At 36.5% G+C, this 20,551-nt stretch overlaps 1 protein-coding gene across 1 annotated transcript in view; it reads left to right on the forward strand.

Moving 5' to 3' along the window:
- Window positions 1–20,551, forward strand: part of CCSER1 (coiled-coil serine rich protein 1) — a 544,953-nt gene that overhangs the window by 416,495 nt on the left and 107,907 nt on the right. Inside the window, exon 9 of the mRNA XM_066548974.1 lies at window positions 10,645–10,690. Coding sequence (XP_066405071.1) covers window positions 10,645–10,690 — 46 coding nt within the window. The remainder of the gene's footprint in view (window positions 1–10,644; window positions 10,691–20,551) is intronic.

Raw genomic sequence — 20,551 nt, forward strand, 5'->3', positions numbered from 1 at the left:
TGTTTTATGGCAGGTGTTTCAGCAATTATTACTAATTGGAAAATTAGATGCTGTTGCTATAGCAGCATCTTTATTCACTAATTGGTTTTGGCACATTTTAACTAGCACTAGCTCAGCTAGACACAGTTATTCAAATGAGACCTGTGAAGATTTGTATGGAAGTGGTGAGCCAGTGGTGCAGGTCAGTGCATTAGCCTTCCACCTCTTGATCCTGGGCACAGCCCAGGTTCTCTGTGGGAGCACAAGGAAGACCTTGGCAGCCTCATCCATATTTGTAAAGCACAAGAAAACAGGAAATTAATGACATTCTGAGCTACAGCTCTTCAGTTCCCATTCTTCATGTCTATTTTGACTGTATCAGTTGCTGCAGGGTCAACAAACTCAAGTGATTCTCCTTTTTAGATTGCTTCTCCTCTGGTTTTCTTGCTTATATTTGACTGGGTGATATGTTTCTTTGCTGATCTCAAAAACCTTTGAACTCATCTTTTCTTGACCTCTCTTGTGTTTTTTTCCTTTGGTTCCTGCATTGAATATTTACTGGGGCTTTGGGGCTTTTTTCACTGAAGTTACCTCCATGTACCATTCATTTTCTGGGCAGTTCTGGTTTCTGTTTGAGTTTGTCTTTGCATGTGCTTCACAGTAGGATGAAGCTCCACTGACATGCTGCAAACTGGAGGACTTTCATACTTTAATCACCTTAATTCCTTCTTGGACTTTGAGAGGTACAGCTATGCAAATTTTTTTTTCTTCCTTTTTTTTTAAATTTTTTCTCTACCTCTCCTGGATTTTGTGAAGATTTTAAAGTCTTGGAGGTGAGTAGAATTTGAAAGACAACAGCACTTTCAAATCTACTTGTTTGCCCCAGCCCTGTCTGTACACTGTAGATTATTTTCCCATCCACCCTTCCTTCTGTGACTGTAGGTACCATGTAGAGGGCAGAGAAGGGTTACTTAATAAATCTGGTTTCTTGGCAAGTGTTACTTCTTCACCATGCATTCTCTGCCTTTTCTATATCAGAGTCTTTTTGAGTTAGTGAAAAGAAGTTGAAGAGCTTGTCAAGGCAAGGATAGTGTAAAATTTTTCCTGCTGTGTGTCTGACTCAGGAAGTAGTGAGCAGGTGTGAGGAGGTGTTATATATTCTGTTGGAGAAAAAGAAGATTCCTGTTTGGGTGGTATGGGTTGCCATGAGAAGTCTTGTGTATGTGTGTATACAAATATTTAAAGTTATTCAAAGTACAGTTAGAGCTGCACCTCTCTTCCCTGCAAGCTAATGATGGAGTCATTTGCCAAAATATTGAACTGCGGTGTGCCATAAAATTCCCAATAATTTTTCATTCTCAAATATGTTTTTTTAATGGGCAGTGAAATAAGCAGTTTTAATCATGAGATTTTAACTTCAAAATAAGCAATTCTGTTAAAAAGGGTTCTCTGTTTGAAGGTGCATCATTAGGACTGGATAATATGTAAATGAGAGTTTGATTTCTAAATGTAACATTAGTTACTGTTAATTATGTCTTGGCAGCTTTTAAATAGTTTTTGTAGTGATAATAAATTTTTTGTTTATAATAGTATAAATCACTTGTTTTGATAAGATGCATATTGATAAGAAGTACTCAAGGGCAAGTTCTTTGATGGGATGACAAATACACTTTACACAAATAACTTTTGAATTCTAAGGCATAGAGCATATTGAAAGTTAAAGGATGAGTAGGGTTTTTTTCCTTTGATTTCTTTTTATTAATTTATATGTTTGTTAATTTGGGAGACAGAAAAAATATGCTTTGAACCCCCAGATGAGTGGCTGTGTTTATTCTTCGTGTTCTTGGTAATAACTCCTTCTCATCATAGTAGACATTCTCTAAAAGGAGAGGGAAAGCATTTTGAAAACCCATGTTTGTTATTATAACATTCACTCTAGGACAGTTTTGTTCATCATAGCTGATACTCTATACTAAATAGCTAGTGAACTTTCCTTGACAGTAGCCTCAAGGCTAAAAAAAAAAAAAAAAACATACCTTGTAACTTCTTGCCTTGTCATTCAGGTTTGAATTCTACAGTGATTAATAACCTCCTTTTCAATAGTTGCTAGTTGCTCTTTTTTTCCATATCTAATCTCCTCTGTTTTGTAGTGGTTATCCCTGTGATTTGGGAAGTTATGAAATTTCAGTTAGAAGTCTCAACACATCTTGAGTATGTCTCTGGCTGCACTGACTTCTAATCAAATGAGAATTGCAAAGATCCCCAAACCAAAACCCAAAATGTTCACGGCAGTTTGGAGTTCCGAGTAGAAATATCATCTGTCTTACTTTCAGTCATGTTTCAACCTACATTTATTAGAAGTAATTTCCACACATCATCATCCATAAGCTGTATCTGAGCTCTTGATCTGGCATTGTTATTGGTTCTAATAAGAGAAGCAGACTCCTTGGCCATCACCTCCTCCCAGGTTTGTCCATTTCTTCTGTTTCTTCATTTTTATCCACACCTACAGTTTTCTCTTATTTCATGTTTCGTTGATAAATCTTAGTAAAATAGGTACACTTTTTCTCTTCATATCCTACTGTCCATTCAGTAAAAAGTTGGAATTTATTATTGCATGTATACTAGCAGCAGATCTAATGAGAGTAGTGAATTTTAATATATTAAGTGCTAAAAAGACTTTTCCATTTTGGGACTGCATAAAAATATTAGTTCAATTGCAGAGTGTGGGAAGGAAGAAATTATTTGTGCCAAATTATGTTTTGTTGTACCACACATGCTTTGTGTGAAGCATACAGCACGGTATTCTTAGGAAAATATGCATTAATGAGATATCAGGGCATCTGACAAGCAACAGAGGCAGGGGATTGAGTTATGTTCAAAATGTTTTAATGTAGTTACAAGGCATTCACTTGTTTTGAAAATGCTTTTGTATGAGGTTGGAAAAAATAGTGTTCAGCTGATTATTTTTAGATAAATGCTGGGGAAGGGTCAGACTCAAATGAAATAGAGAGTGTGTGTTTGAAAGGTGTGCCAGCCCTCACACTGAAAGAAGTATAAAATCAAATAGGAACAGGAAAATATTAATAGCACCACACAGGTTGGTAACCCTGCAGCTTTGTTGTGGGTTTGTGGGGTTTTTGCAATAAATTCCGTAAACAAATAAGGTGTTCTTGAAACACTGTGCTAAAATGCCTCTGTAAAAAGCTATGGGTAGCCCTATATTATATAGAATCATAGAATTGTTTGGGTTGGAAGGGACCTTTAAAGGTCATCCAGTCCAACTCCCCTACAATGAGCAGGAACACCTTCAACAGGATCAGAAGTTTCAACAGGTTGCTCAGAGCCCCATCCAACCTGGTCAAGATTGTTTCCACATGTGAGATATCCACAATTTCTTTGGGCAGCTTGTGCTGGTGTTTTACCACCATCCTTGTAAAAAACCTTCTTCCTTGTATCTAACCTAACCCTCATTGTGACCTTCCTTCAGTTTAAAAGCATTACCCCTTGTCCTATTGCAGCAGGCCCTACTGTGATCAGTCCCCATCTTTCTTGCAGGCCCTCCTTAGGTACTGGAAGGTTGCTATAAGGTCTCCCTGGAGCCTTCTCCTCTCCAGGCTGAACAACCCAACTCTCTCAGCCTTTCCTCATAGGAGAGACGCTCCATCCCTCTGATTGTCTTGGTGACCCTCCTCTGGACCCAATTCCTGTCTGTGTCCTTCCTGTGCTGGGACCCCAGAGCTGATGCAGCCCTGCAGGTGGGCTCTAAGCAGAGCAGAGCAGAGGGGCAGAATTCCCTCCCTCCCCTGCTGCCCACGCTGCTCTGGATGCAGCCCAGGACACGTGTGGCTTTCTGAGCTGTAGGCATGCATTGCTGGGTCATGTCCAGCCTCTCATCCCCCAGCGCCCCAAGTCCTTCTGGGCAGGGCTGCTCTGATCTGTTCATCCTCCGGGATGGTACTGGGGAGTGACTTCACCCAGGTGCAGCACCTGATACGTGGTCTTGTTAAAGTGAGATTCACATGGGCCCACTTCTCAAGCTTGTCCAGGTCCCTCTGGATGGTGTCCTGTTCTTCAGGTGTGTCAAACGCCCCACTCAGCTTGGTGTGCTCTGCAAACCTGCTGAGGGTGCACTCAACCCCACCTTTAATGAAGATATTCAACAGTACCGGTCCCAGTAGGCCCCTGAGGGGTTCCACTTATCCCTGACCTGCATCTGGACATGCCAGAAAAGGTGAAATACTGTATTAGTCAGGTGAATATTGGTCAAATTAACTCACACATATATATACAATTACATGAAAACAAAGACAAGAAACAGTTAGCACAGCTAAATCTAAAGCAAACTTTTGTGACTGACCATCTGTTCAACAAAGAATCGTTTTTTATTGTATCCATTGAAAAGTTCAGATGTTGAAAAAGGGGATCAAAGTATGAGCAGATTAATCAGACTGTGGTTTAGATACAGGAATCATAAAAAATTTTTGTGGTTTTAATTTTCCTAATGGGATTTTTATAATTATTATTATTTGTAAGGTTTAACTGGCAAGATACTCCCATCTGCACAATTTGGAAAAAAAAAAGAAAGATTTTCTTTTTAAGGGAAAAGAATAGTCAAGAAAGATAACTGTCTGTGGGAGCTGAGAAATTAAGATGTTTACTACCAGGCAATTGGAAATTAAATTCTGAGAGCTTGTCATACTGCCTGTAAAAGAAAAATCAAAATGAAATGTATCTAGAATCATGTCCCCTTTTTGTGTAAGATGTGTTTTATTTATATTTTAATTTGATTTTGTAAAGAAGCTGAATCAACAGACTGAAAAAAGAAGTCTTGTGTTTGAAGGTAATACAGATTAACATACACTCAGCAACAAAATCTTTCTCAAATAACAGTTTGCTTCAGCTTTGGGCATAAAAGAAGAACTTGTATCCGATCTTCCTTATTTTTTTCTACTGGATAAGGATGATAATGTTTTCTACCTCCTTGCCTATCTCATCCCCACACCCCTGCAGCAGTGCTTTGTTGTAGTGTGAGCATTTACCAGTTAGGTCCAGGAGCCCTGACATGGAGGCCATATTTCAACTTTTATTAACCATTCATTTTCTTTCTTGCCAGTCAGTCATCTTTCTTTGTGTGTAATCATATGATTACTTTTATTTGTAGATAATTATTTTTTAAGAATAATCCACATTCCTAATAGAGCCATTCAATTAGTGTAATAACTCATGTTATTTATATTAATGAGTTATTGATGTTAGCTACATATATCATTTGTTACAAATAACATTTAAATTAATTTAATGGAAACTTTTACAATTATTCTCCTACTTTGTGGATTGTGAGTACGTGCCCTCATGTGGACAACTGATTTATTCAGAGAAGTCTCTATACTGTGCTTGAGCTTACACAAGAAGAATATACTTTAGGATGAGAAAAACTTCCAGTGACTTTTGGTCAGACCTGTAATGTAATCACATCAAAAGTGGCACTGGTAAGCACATTTATGGTGATTTGTACAAGCTTCATATTCACCCCTTAAAAATAGGAAAATGAGTTTGACTCCCAGAAAGATTGTTACTCTCTTGTCTGATTGTATCTAGATCTAAGGTAGTATTGTAGTTTGGCCTTTATGAGACTGCAATCCATACTCTGGTGCGAAAGTGTATTTTAGGATCCGTCACTTATATGTGGAAGCAGATTGCTGAAAAGGGCATGTAAATGTTGATTCAGAGTTGAAAGTGCACCAAGAGACTGCTAGTAAAATATTTACTGATAACTTTAAGATGGAAATACATCTTCCTTAGTGAGCTATAAGTTCAGTTTGGAATATGTTTTGAGGAGGAATATATTTATATTACTATATCTATAGTCAATGGAGCCACATTTGCTCTTGGAGATATTTTCTTTTAGTAATTTTGTTCATGCCTGGCATAGCATTCAAAAAAATGAAAATGAATGTATGTGATTATATCATCTTCAATTGCATGTACATTTAAATATTTTGGAATTGTATGAAGGCCTTACATTATTTTATGCCACCACAGGAACAAAACATTTTTTCTTTCTTTGTTAAAGGTAAAGCACATTGTGATCAGAAATCTAATAAAGGGAAAAAGACACAAATGATAAGCAGTTTTTCATCAGAGAGAATGTAAAGACTGAATGTTGGCCATTATTAAAGTTGGATAATGCTATAGAAGAGATTAAGTTGTAAACAATTCTCTGTGAAAAATAGTGGGGGGGTTTATTGAGGTTTTTTAGCATTTTCTAATCCTATCTTTCTAAAAAGTTGAGCTTGGCTTTAAAATGCTGATGTTCCTCTTTAATACTACTGCTTTGACTCTGACTTTTCATTTCTATTTATGCAGTTAATTTATTTTCCAAAGTCTCAAGTTCTCCCACTCTCTGTATTCAACTTGTCAAAATGAGCCTAAAGGATGGATGGTTTCTACATAAGTAGAAGTGGTCTCAGCACTTAAAATTTTAAATGGAAATTCTTTAAAACAAATTTTTAAGTGGGATATTTTTTTAAATTATAAATGGAGTTAAGACTAAACGGCAGTGTATGAATTTCAGGTAGAAAACAGGTCAAAGCTATTGTAACTGACATAGTCCTATTGAATCAGCTCACACAAAAAATAGGCCATGTGACAAAAAGCAGATTTTTCCAACAAGATGATAAAAAACTTGAAACCAAAATGAGTGCAGGTTGAGTGTGTACAGTGAAATCCAACTATCAAGAAGGTGTTCATGAGTAAGTTTTTTGCACTAAAGCTGAAACTTTGAAGATAGACCCTGAAGTTGGATAGAAGTCTGCATCTCTTAGAATCTGGTGGCACCATATCTGATGACACGCTCATGTAATTATATTGAATTAACTTAAATATGTGAAACCTTTTCAGAGATATTGCATTGGAAAAGTAGTAGATCCTTCTTCAGGCAGCTTTTACTCAGCTGTCAGTCCTGAGCTCAGAGTAGCACCAGAGTACTTTGTGTGTCACTTCATTGATACATCCTCTGGTGAAGTGCTGTGTAATGCAAGTGAAAGCCATCGCACCGAAGCACATCTTACCACTTTAATACTTACTCTCTTTATGAAAGAAACATATTCTGCTCTTACAGCAGAATGTGGGAGTGATGCAGCAAGTCTTTCTGTCTCTAGGAAATCTTACAATGGTATTTTGCCATCATGTACTGATGTGAAATTATCTTTCTTAACAGTTGTGAGATCAAGTGACTTTTTTTTTATGTGGTAATAACTAAGACTTCAGTATATCCTGTCTTCTATCCTGTCTTCTAAAACTGTTCATTTTAGTTCATAGCAGTGTTCTGAAACATTCTGTGATGAGAAAAAAGGGGTAAGTTCATATTCAAAGTTCATGCCAAACTACTTTGTGCTAGGGAAAATGTTGCATATCATGAGTTAGCCTCTTTTAAAGTCATAACATGGGGGTGGGATGGTTTAGAGGTTTTGGGTTGTTTGGAGGGGATATCTGTTTGAGTTTTTTTTTTAATCTGCCTTTTAACCATGTAGTAGGTGGGTTTGTGCTCTAAGGGAAGAGAGGTCATTTGTTGGAAAAACATTCATTTGATGGGTAGCAAGCTCTTCTATTTATTTCTGGCATTGATTGGTCTGTTGTCAATACACATCTTTGTGGAGATTCCTCATAGAAAGTGACAAAAAGAACAGCAATATTTGTGTAGTTATGCAGTAGAGGGGGTATTTAGCTGTATTGGTTTGATCGTTTCATACCTTGCAATACACAGATTTTTGAGTTGCTCAAGGTGAACCCAGAGGACTTCAGTCACTATATTCAGTTAATATCAGGTGAAATCATAACTTCAGAATTCAGACAGTTGTAAGAAACATAAAATTGGTTAAGTATTTTTAGTGAAAAATATAATACTTCCTTTGAACAGCAAACTAATACATACTTGGATGTTTTCCTTTGTTGAAGAGGTGGAATTATGAGTCCTTTTCATTTGGACTTCCTTGCTACTGTTGTCCCAGAATAGCTACAGTCATAAATATTTAGACTGGTTGGTGTTTTCAGTCATTACTTTGAAAAGCTGACAGTAACTTTTGTTCAACGTGAGGATGTGAGAAATAAAACAGCAGTGGGAACTAAATGCCATATTCCCTTACAATTCCCTTACAGAGTTCATTGGAGTTTTCAGCAAATACTTAACTGCAACTTCTGACAGAAACTGTGTCATACTCTCACCTTGACAAGATTAAAAATTGATAGTGTTTTCAAAAAGAACTGCATTTTGTAATGTTCTGATTGCATTTCTGAAAGCTAAGTGGAAAGAAGTTAGGAATGACTGACTGAAGCAATGTAAACGGAACAACTGTATATCTGCTTGTCTGGAGCATAAAATCCACATTCACTTTGGAGCTGTCTTGGGTAATCAAACATTCCTGCATTAACAATGAGGGGATGCTGCAGATATGTTATATGAAGGTGGAAAAGATAAAAGTCTCTCTTTTCCCTTTTGAGGAACAAAGGCTGTAGCACTGAATTGCATGGCACAGGAATGTATAGAAAAATTAGTCTGTGCCCTTCTTCCACTGGCTATGATAAATATTAAATAAATTAATCTGACTGAATAGAGTACTTAAGCCTTAAGTCACCCTGGCCCTCCCAGGCCAGCAGGCACTTGAGACTGAAATCTTGATATATTTTATGACAAAGGCTATAAGATGTAGGCAGGAATCAAGACCTGTAGGAGGTTTATTTTCTTGTCATACTGTGTTCATGTGCAAAGCAGTCCTAGAAACTGCCCTCATTGGCCTTCTGAATAGGCTAGGTGTTATAAATAAAGCAACCTGACACTTTCAGAGGCTTCCAGGTCTTGATGGGTACCTGAAATAATCCCATAAAAAAACTGTGGGGCTGAGGGACAGTGCACTTGTAGGGCACTGTCTGCCCTGGAGGAGAGGACTTTGAACACACAGCCTGTTTGCATGTGTTCCTGACAAATAGGACAGCTTACTGCCTTTTCCTGGCAACCTGGCAACCTTGAAAACAAGGGGTGAAGCTAGTGGGTTTTTTGCTGTCCCAGCACAAGTTAACACCTGCTTGCCCCCTTGGCTCCTTGTTAGTTTGACTGTGACCTTTTACTGCAGTTTCAGGAGAGAGTTTTGGAGTGACAAGCTTGGGGTGTAGTGAGACAAATGGTTTCTGCTGAGCTACCCTGCACTGTGTGAGGCCACAGCATGGCAAGCTGTGGTCTCAGTGGCACAGCCATGATATCCAAGTGAATAATGATCCTATATATCCTGGTTTTCCTTAAAATGTGGTATGGGAATCAGTAACGTAAAGGTGGCTCTTCTACAGGGCTCTCTGGATATGCGTATATATGCTTCACCCATCCTAGGCAAAGGAAAATGGAATTACACAAGGCCTGAAAGAGAAAATTATCTCCAAGATAATTGGAGATAGCCTATCCCTGTCTAAATGTCTGGTAAATCAGCTCCCAGCCTTGACTTCAAAAAGATGATGAAAGTCAAAATGGAAGCTAAAATTCACTCAAGACTCATAAGCTTCAGGTGTTTGATCAGTTATTTTTAAGGCAATACTTCCAATATAAATATTACTGTCATTAGTCCTCCTTGGCTACCCAGTCCAATTGATCAGTAGGTCCTTTTACATTGGGAGGGAGGATGCAGTCTTGGACATCAACTCAAAACAAAGCTCTGATTCATGATGTAAACAAAGCTCTGATTCATGATGTAGATTCAGAATGAGACAACATTGTTTTAACAGTGCTTTTCAAATTTTCTATATGATAGTTTCTCTTTACCTAGTCATCTCCTTTCTTTCTGTTATTAGTTTGTTTTTCTGGGATTGATTTGTTGGTCTGGGAAGGAGTGGGCTGAGGGAGATTGTGGGAATAGGGTATCACACTGGGGAGAGATTTGCCTACAGAACTTAATGGGTGTGACTTGCTTGGTGTTTGGTTCTTGTTTTGTTTACATGCACAGCTGGTATTTCAGAGATGTGTGGTAATTGCTGGCATAATGCACAAAAGATGAAAGAATCTATTGGAAGAGCGTACTGTGTGTATTGATCAGGAGTTTAATAGAGCTGCTTCCTGTCAGCTGGCATAAAACTGTGAGGACATGTGAAAGAGAGACAAGATGAGGAGGAAGTGTCAGGAACCAAGCAGTACTGTGCACACTCTCCTTCCTACCTGTTTGAAATGTACCTTCAAGCAGTGACAGTATCAGCTAAGACATTGGTGTCATTGAGCCTTCTTGTAAGGTTCAATGTCAGACTCTTATTGTAAAGGAATTCATATTAATATATACTCTGTACATTGTCCTTTCCATCAAATTTAATTTTTGACAAGTGTGAGCATGCCTGTCTTATGCTGATACTTTTTTCCTGTCTTCTTTCTTTCTCTCCCTTTTCTCTCTTTTTGGTTCATTATGTTCAGTGATGGGTGGATTACTCATAGAACATTCTCCACTATAATTCTTGTTTATCTGAAAATAGGAACTGCAGTTCTTCAATAATAATAAACTCCTCTATCCAAACAGTCTCTATTTCTATTCACTGCCTTCATTTTCTTCATGTCCTGTCATTTTTTTCATTTGCTGCTGCTGTTAATCTGACATCCTTTGCTCCAAAAAAAAAAAAAATGTGTTTTATTTACAGGGCACAGCATTGGGAAGTGCTCCTGTACCTTCTCGCAGGCAATTATGTGAGTCTCTTAAATTCCGCTCTGTGTTGTAAAGATGACTATGTGTTCATGTGCTGTAGCATGGCATGCCGATCTAGAGTTAATGCCCTGAGGTCAATATTCAACCACTGGTGTTGTATATTGCCTGTAATGTGTTTGTAGCTAACAGCTTCTATTGACCCCATCTTTATTTCTTCGTTGTGTTTCGTTCAACACATCATGAAATGGGGCTGCGCTGTGCACAGTAGACTTGCAAGCAGGGAAGAAAATACCATAATGACTCAAAGTCTGGAGGGGAATAATGTTACCAGATCATGTGTGCAACATTGTAATGAGTAATACTGCTAAAACTAAAGAATCTCTTTTTCCTATTCTTCAAATAAATTTCTCCATTGAACAGATTAAAAAAATCTCAAAAAACAAAGAAATGGAAAATCTAACAATATGGTGTAAGGCAGATGTTACTGAGACAAGTTGTATTCCTTATAGGACTTTCCTTCTAATTAATTTGAAGAACAAGTCCATCTGCTGAGTTGAGGAGAAAAGGGAACTTTTAGAAAGGGATTTCATTCATTTTTTTAAAAATCCATTGGAATTATTGATGATAAATTATCTTTCTTTTAAATTAAAATAAATTCCACTGTCATTCACCAAAACCCCAAGTAATCACAAACAAAATGTGCTATATATTTTTAAAAATGAAAAAAAAAAAGAAGAGAAAGGCTTGCATTCTAATTCCAGATGATCTCTCTGCTGCATTAACAGTGTTTGCGTGAGTATGCATATTGAATGTATAGATCCTTAGAATACCATCAGACTTTGAGATGAGGACTTTCTTACATTCCTTATTTCTGTCTTTCTCCTCCTACCTTGAGTTAATTTTCATCCGAAAGACATTGGTGTCTTCCACATGCATATAATGAGCTACAGCCATGCACTGCATTATTATAATTACTGTGCACTGCATCACACCGCTGAATGTGAAACAGACTCATTACAGTATAACATTACAGGCTTATTCATAAGTACAGTGCAGTTTGACTGATGCTCCATTGTTGGCAGTCTTGAAACATGTTGCTTGTGTAAATTCACTGGTGCTGCTCTTGTGTATTTCTAGGAAAACATAAGGCATTTGTCTGTGAGTGTGGGTCTTGCAAAAGTAACAAAAATATGATCTGTATATGACTGTCCTTTCTTTTGTGCAATTATCTATGATGTTCCTATTCAACTGAGAATATCTAAGTGAAGGAAAAAATACCAAGATGTAGCACTCTTCATGAAATATAATTGTGCTCCTATTACAGTTATTTAAGGTGTGGTGGAAACAATAAATATTATCACTGTGTCCTTCAGAAAAAAACAATGTTGAAGTTATTTTTCATCCAATATGTATGTCACTTAGCAGTCTCCTAAAATGAAATTTGAATTTCTGGCTGGCTTACTCTCATTTAAATTAGTCCTGCTACTAATTTACATGATTAACAACCTCAGTGGAGACTTTGGGAACACATTGAAGCAACATGCTTTAACATGCTTAGTTATAAAAAATCAGCGTGTCCACTTCCTTCCTTGTATGGAGCCTCTGTTTGAGGTGAATGATGAAGTGTCACAGAATGAAGTGTGAGGGATTTGAACATAAGGGAAGGTGTGGAAAGCACAGAACATGTTTTATCTGGCAAAGACAGATGTGTAACAAAATGAAGATGCAGAGCTCTGAAATACACAGAGGAATGGATAATGGTTGGGTTAAATATGTGTATGGGTAGGCTGGAAGAAGTGGTCAGAATTTTCACTTTTTCTTGATAAAATAAAGCTAACATTGCTGAAATGGTGAGATGTGAGAAGTTTAAAGCAGCATATATAGAATGTGTCAATGGCTTAACTGTGAAGCAAAAGGAAACAAAAACCACCCTGTAAATAAGGGAAGTCATAATATCTAAGTGAATAATTTCAGCCAGCTGTTTCCTTCTTTTATGTGTTCTGGTAGGCAAAGATTGTATGGAACTATGAATATGTTGTGGTAAAGTTATAACAGGAAGCTAAAATTAGAGCTTGGGCATCCTGAGCTTGTCTTCCAGTCATTGGGAGTAACTTTTTTGGTCCTTGCAAAGCATTGGATGTTACTGTTCATGTGCCAAAATGGGAAATGAGGATGTGTGGAAATCGAGAGCAGCAGTGCTACTGAACAAGTGCTGTGTCCTATTACACTGAAACTGAAAGGTAGCAGGGATGTTTTCTTCCAGGTGCTGTGACCAGTGATCCTACAGTAACTCTACTGCAGTGGAAAAGGCAAGAGTAGTCTGATCTCAGTTCATGCAAGATGTTTTAGACTACAGGGCACTTGTGGCTGCTTCACCTCCAGAGAGACCAGGGGGGCTCAGTGGTGGTGTTGGAAGGCACTGGGAAGTCACCTCTGGGCATCCAGAGCTGTTGTGGACATTGAGTGCCTTCTGTGCCAGTGCTGTGTTACGACATTTGCTTTTGGAGCTCAGAGGCCAGAGGAGCTGCTGGTGAAATGTGGAAAAACAATGAGTGGTTGAGACTGATTTGCTGTTTATAAGCCATTTTAAAATAAATTTCTACTAATAGGAAATTTTAACACTCTGGTTATAAACTCCGAGACACTGAGTATAACGATACCAAATAAATTGCGATATGGGAGTTAAGTCTCCTTTCCACAAGATAAAAACTTGTCTTCTGAATTTGAATAGATTGCAACTTAGTTTCTATTTTACAATAAAGCCAGGAGTGGGGAAAAAAGGAAGGTACAATTCAAACTAACAAAAAATATGAGAGCATCTGTAATTAGCAACAAAATAAGATGCAAGGAGTGAGGATAAACTGAAAAGGGAGTCCAGGGTCAATTCAGATGTCCTCAGAAGTCTAACGATAGCTGTCTGACAGAGCTTTGGTCATGGGAGTGCTGCTGACCTAAAGGCAAAACACAGATTTGCAAAATACAGTTATGACTAAATAAAATGTAGCTGCAGATTTTTTTTTGGAAGAATTGCAGTATAATTGCTTTAGGGAGCAGAAAGCTCTCATGTTTTCTCCTGTTGCTTGTTCATCACATGGAGTGCAAGCATAAATACGCCATTGAAATACAGGGAGTAGAGTAAACACCACAATTCTGAAAATACTTTGGTTTGTTGCAAGATTTCCTTCAAACTGCACCATTGTCCTGCAAAAGTATATGTGAGAGTCAGGATTGTAGGTTTATATCATGTGTTAAAGCACAGTGAATCTTGCACCACATGACCAAGTGTTTATATAAAAACATATCTGTGGTCCTTTTTGTAAAGACTTATTCCAAACATTTTTATTTATTTGACCTCAAATGTCCTCAGACTGAAAGCAACTGCTAATCGAATGTGACAGTGGTAGTACTTTTTAAAAATATATATTATCATTTACATATAATTTGGGAAATGAAAAATGCTTACCTGTTTTGATTAGCACTATTTAGAAGAAATCAATGAGAAGAAATAGCATAGAAAGAACCTTGCTGTAATAGAATAGAACCTTGCTATAATGTTCCTGAAACAGAGTAGGAAGGCATCAAAAATCAATACAGCAATGTGGTACCTGACAATCAACTTCACAGACAGAAAAAAAATGGATCAGGTGCTTGCAATAGCCATATAATATCCAAAGAATTTCATACCATCTAATGATAAGAAAAATACCAGAACTGAGTGCAGCTAAACTAATCTTCTAAGCTTGGAATTTCATACAATAAAGCATTAAAAATAAACCAACCTGATATCAAAATTCAGGGCTTCTTGGCTGGCTTATAAATGGTATTTTAATGTCACACTCTCACAAAGTTTAATTGATTAGGACAAATACAAATACATCAGAGTTTTAAATTGTGGTGATTTTAATGACAGCAGAAAATATGTAGAACTGAAATTAGGAGAGTTAAGTTCCTAATCTAGACAGTTGTACTTGTCCACTGTCAAGTTATTTTTCAAAGCACTAGACAGCTTCTTTGGTCAACCAGAAGGAGAAAACAAGGAAAAAAGAAAATGCTGAGAAGTTAACTACTTTTTTGATTCATGTTTTTTGCAGAGAAGGAATCCTTTTTCAATGGAGTGGTTTTCTGTTAAAGAGAAAAATCCAAGGTGGTTGTGGTAAATGAATAAGCTGTGAATGAAAAGATTTGAAATGTTTCATTTCAGAATTTTAATGAAATTCATGATGAATAGGCTGCATACTAGGGAAAACAGAGTCTCTTGGGAAAAATACTGGCAGTCATTGTCTTGCAGAGGTGATCAAAATCATCTTGGTTAAAGCAATGCTTTATAAAAGCTTAGGAAAATAGATCAGTGTGTTTTGAGCTTTATAAGGAAGTTTTATCATCACAGAAGGGTGCAAAACTCACCTTCCAGTCATAGGCCAGATGAGAGTTTTCCAGACTGAACATCTGACTCTAGAAAAAATGCTATAGAATATTAAGCTGAGATATATATTCCATTACTGTTTGGCTAGAGCATAGAACTGTATCTGACTAATTGTGAAAAACTTCCAGTCAGGTATTCATTCACTTTCAAGAAAATTAAACAACAGGATTAGAAATAAATTATGTAAATAGTAATAATCGTTAGTATATATTGGTTTACATTTTTGGCTCATAATTCTTAATTTCCAAAAAAGGCCTCATCTGACAGTCACCTGCTAAATTCAATTTAAAACTTCATCTGAAAATTTTCTATTTAACTGAATCATCTTTTGATCAGGTTTTTTACCTCAGTAATATGTTCTTAGTGATTTAGGCCTATTGTAATATAATCAAAAGTTATAGCCCTATTAATTCCAGTGAATGTCAGATCATGCTCTGCTTTTGCAAAATGAGAAAATGTGTATTCTGACAATTGTTTTATTAATACATTATTATTATTTTTAAGTCTTTCATTTGTGGGAGAGAATTCTAATTCTTTTGACAGCAGCTTCTGCTTTCATTCCTGTTTCCATGGAAACAACATTAGCACAATGAAAATTTTTTTCAAGTGATTATTTTAAAGCATTGGAGACTGGAGATTTCATTTAGCAAATTTGGAACCCACTAATAAAAACCATTGAACTTAGATATAAAATAGAAATAAAAAGTTTCTATGTGACAGCTTAACATGTGGATTTTATTTGCCTTTGTTTCTTCATTCCATGATTGAAAAGAAGAATAATTTTGTTATTTATCGATTTGTGCTTGGTGAGGGAGAGTAGTATTTATTGGACTGCTGTGTACAGTGGTGCCATGAAAGCCAGTTTGATTTGCAGACTTCATCTGAATATGGAAGAAGAAAACAAATGTGTTGTTGCTGTCTTACTGTGGCATTGACCATCTTGGCTGACTTATCACTGGGCATGGAAAAGTGGCTGTGGCCATAATTTGCTTAAAAATCAGATTCTGTGTCTGGTTTAAGTACAACAGCCCTTCAAAAACTTGATCTTTCATCTTTGGAAGAAACAGTCTATCAGGGCAAGGTTCACTAAATTCAGGCATAATCACTTCTTCCTATTCTGCTCTGAATTCTTAGACCTGATTACACCTCAGTCAAGAGAGAGTATGGAAGCCATGAGCTTGAACAATTGCTTTTTTTCTGTTTGTTGTCCTTGCTTTCAGTACCATTTATAGCATGTAAAAATGAGATACATTGTTTTGCTCTTATTTTGAAAGTTAAAAGATGAAAACTGACGTAATCCATTGAAATTAAGGAGGCTCCTGCTAAGTAAATTTTAAATCACTATGAGATTTTCAAAAGAAAGCTTTTTCTGGGCTCCTTGAGCTGCCTCAACTTCCTGTAATTGAATGTTTCTGAAAATTTTCTCTTGAAAACCTCCATAAAATAACTAAAATTTCATTAGTAAAGACTTACTTTGAAGTAATTTCTGTATTAAACCCTTTAATATTCTGGAGGTCTGTAAACTCTTTGTTCCAATGAAAATAAGCAGAAATGGCAGCTGCCAACAGATGTAGTTTACACTCAGAGCTCTATATTTTACACAGAAATTCCTTAAGCTTTTCCATGAACAGAGAGTTGACAATTCCATGTCTCTAATGCTGGAATTTGTGTCTGTCACAAACAGAAGGCAGTGAAGGAAAACTTCTAGAAGCCCCTTCCAGCCAAGGCTTCTGAGTCTGTAATTTGGGAAGCACTTCTGTTGATGGAAAGAAGGGAAAAAATGCACAGCTGCTGAAGATGCAGCTTTCTTTCAGGTTTATTTTCTGTTTTCCAATTCATGTGCAGTTAATCTAAGAAACTTTAGCTACTAAATCTTGTAATTTATTTTTTTAAGTGGCTAATGATTGCTTTCAGGTTTTCCAAATGATATTGACTTTTCCAAGTGGTGATACTTTTTTAAATTCTAAAAATAAGGTTAACACAGTAAATAATTCTTCAATTAAATTAATATTTAATTCTAGGCCTAACAAAATATTTCTGATTGATCTGATCACTTTAATTCAGGCATCAAACTGAAGAGTCCCTTATTCACCTAACTCAATTTTGAGTAATGAAATTGAATCTTTGATAGATCTCCTTTAGGAGTAAACTCAAGAGTTTCATTTATTCTGAATAAATTGCATCTCAAAGTAATCCTATTTCTGATTAGTCAGTTATCTAAATTCTGACAGTGATTTTTTTTTTGAGAGCTATATTTGAATTGTAATGACTTGTCAGTGTAGCCATGTTAACTTATGCTTTGTCAGTGGAGTAATTTCCCTCATTCAGTGCTTCCCATTAGCCCACTGTAATATTACTGCTGTTCCTGGACTTTTCCACACAAAAAAACATCTTTCTCCAGTGACCATCTATTGTGCTATAATAATAGTGATACATACTTTCAGATTGCCTGTTGATAAATTTTGCTGTGAAAAACTTGTCCTACTACCAGCTTAGTTGTTTGTTTTTTATAAATATTCTGTTGATCACATAGTTACCAGATGTTTATAGAAGAAAAGCATCAGGAAAATTAAGAAAAATTACTTGCTTTATGTCATTAATGAGAACAGTAAGGTAGAAGAAATAGAAACATAGAAATTCAAAATAAGGCTTCCAGTGGAAGAAACTGATAGAGAAAGGATATGATAGAATGAAAATGAAGAAGAGTGAACGTTTCTGCTCAGAAAATATGAAACCTGAGGCTGAAAGACTCTTTCTCAGAACCTTTGATTGTCAGAGACTTCATGGCTTCAGATACCAGTCTTCTCATTCATGTTGGAGCAGGCTTGAATAAACATGATTTCCCATGTTTTTCTCATTTATATGTGCAGTCATGAAAAAAAAAATATTCCAAGATGTGAGGAGTTACAAAATCATTTTATGATGACTTACAGCCTAGACACTTGTATTTTAGTTACCTTGGGTGGCATTCAACATTTACAATTATGGAGATTGCATTTCCTTTTTGGTTAATCATTATAATGAATAGTGCTTTTCTCTCATGTACGTAAGTGTAAAACTGTTGTATTCATTGTTTTGGTCAGTAGTTCTGTATTCAGAGGATTAATGAAATTTGGGAGTGCTAAAGATTGTTTTTTAAATTACTGAAAGGCTTAATAGGCAAGTCAGTGTTCAAAAGTTTCCAAGACATTCCCATTAGCATCCACTGAATGCAGTGGAGAAATTCTGTGGAACTGCACTTCCTGCCACACTGCTGGTTGTTACATATGTGACCAGAGATAGAAAGAACATGCTTTTTTTGGCATTGCTAAAGACTTATATAGGCTGAGTAATGAACTATGGCATTTTTATTCTTCTGATACAGCTGTGGAACCATTTAACAGTTTTCTGTATTGTATTTAAATCCATTGAATCGATTTTAAAAAACCACTGCCTTTAATCAACATGGCATAACTTTTTGTCCCAGATCCCCCTTCTGAGATTTTGCAAGTATTATTATTGCAATCTCTTTTGCATTTTATCACTAGTGGAAAAAGCAAACCAACAGACATTTTGCTTCATGATGGTTGAAAAGAGTTAAATGTTGGAGTAAAAATATTCACCATTTCTCTGTGTCATACAAGCATGTATGTGAATGCCCTCTTTGCTGTTCTGTCCCTCAGACAAGAGACAGTCTGTACCTTTCTAGAGAGAAGCTACACAAATGACTCACTCTGTTGTTTTCCCATAAACAACAAGGATTTTATATGCTTCATAGACCACTAATTAGAATTACTTGTTTTTAATGTTTTTAGTACATTGCTAACGCTTGAATTATCTACAGCGATTTATCAAGTTCATCAGTAGCAACTATAAATACAATTAATGTGGTATGGATTGCTAAAAATGAATATTTGGCATCATACAGTTTTAAGCAGCATTACATATAATGCTTTTTTAGTATCACCTCCATTTATTCCTAGTGCACTTGTTTTTATAAGAAGATTTTTTTTCCTTTTCATCCATTCATTTCTAACATCTGCAAAGTATCTGCTGCTTTGCTTTTATAGAAAAGTCAATTCATTATTGTCATTTGGTCATAGTGCTGAAGTTCAAACACACAGGGAAAGAATGAGAGGCTTTTATGTGCTTTGTTAGAGTCATCTATTGTCAGGAAATAAATATCTGCTGAATGTTTTCTGGAAGCTATTTCAAGCATTTGTTATAAGAAAATACAATAAAAGCAGTATAGAAAACCTTGTTAAGCTTTTCTGTAAAGTAACAATCATTTTTAGATCCCTTATCTTTAAAATGCTAATAATTGCCTCCATTTGGTTGTTAAAATAGCATATTATATGAACTTTGCTTCTTTCAGAACTTTTTTTAAAAGATAAGTAATGTTGTTGACATTTCCCTGTGTATCTGGTCTTTGGGGTTTTAGAAGACCAAAGAAAAGAGATGTAAAATTGAACATAGTAGAAGTGAACTCTACCATAGATAATAAGGATATATGGGGGGTTCATTACTTACTTTAAAATTACATGTTTTGGCAGTGAAAAATCTCATCCTCTGTACTAACAGTATAGCTGAAGAAACCCGTTGGTAATTCCCAAGTGGAAGGAATTGTTCAATTTCTCCTGTGGGGTCTGTCATATTTCTACCACAGTCTCTTGCCAGCTCTCTGGGAGTGATTCTAGACCTGGACTAGCAAACCAGAAAGTAGAAATGCTCCATGGCTTGTATTGTGTAAATTTCCCTCTTTCCCCTCTTTACCAAAAGGATGCAATATTCCATGTTTTTACAGGTAAAAACTGTCAGGGCTAACAGAGACCAGTTTTTGTTAGGATAGTGAGTACATGTATAAAGTTGGCCTCATGCTAGCATTTACTATTTACTCATCAGATTTTTACTCATCAGATTATGATCTTTACCCCTGGGCTGCTTATATTTAGTTGTTACATGTAGGCTCAGACATTGAAATTTAGGCCTCAGGCACTTAAAAGAACAGAAGCATGACTCCAAACAAGCAGAATGCCATCATGCATGCAAACAGAGGTGTTTGGGAGACAAGCACAGGCAGTGGTACAAAGGTGTGATTCACTAGCTAGGCACAGAAACAGTCCAGAAGCATGAATTCATGTCCTTGTGTATTTATACCAGGAAGACTGAGGCTAGATCAGGCTGCAATAGTCGTGGGTTTATGTACAGAACAATCTGTTCTCTGCCTGCTTCTGGGCTGTCCTTTCAACACAGCCAGTTCTTGCTGACTGTATTTTATCTCCTATAGCATCAAAAATAGTTCCTGATGTGAAAAGCCTTATTATTCTATTTATTCATAGTGGTTTCTTTCAGAAAGAAATCAAAATCTGTGGAGATTGAGAAAAGAGACGATACAGCTTGGTCTGTACTTGTCGCTAGCTACTGTTTTGTAATCCTCCTTGCTTACAGTTTCTGTTTGAATTTCCAGTCTGAGCCGCTGTTTTTGTAGATAAAACTTGGA

Source organism: Molothrus aeneus, chromosome 4, assembly GCF_037042795.1.
Source record: "Molothrus aeneus isolate 106 chromosome 4, BPBGC_Maene_1.0, whole genome shotgun sequence".
Taxonomy (NCBI): domain Eukaryota; kingdom Metazoa; phylum Chordata; class Aves; order Passeriformes; family Icteridae; genus Molothrus; species Molothrus aeneus.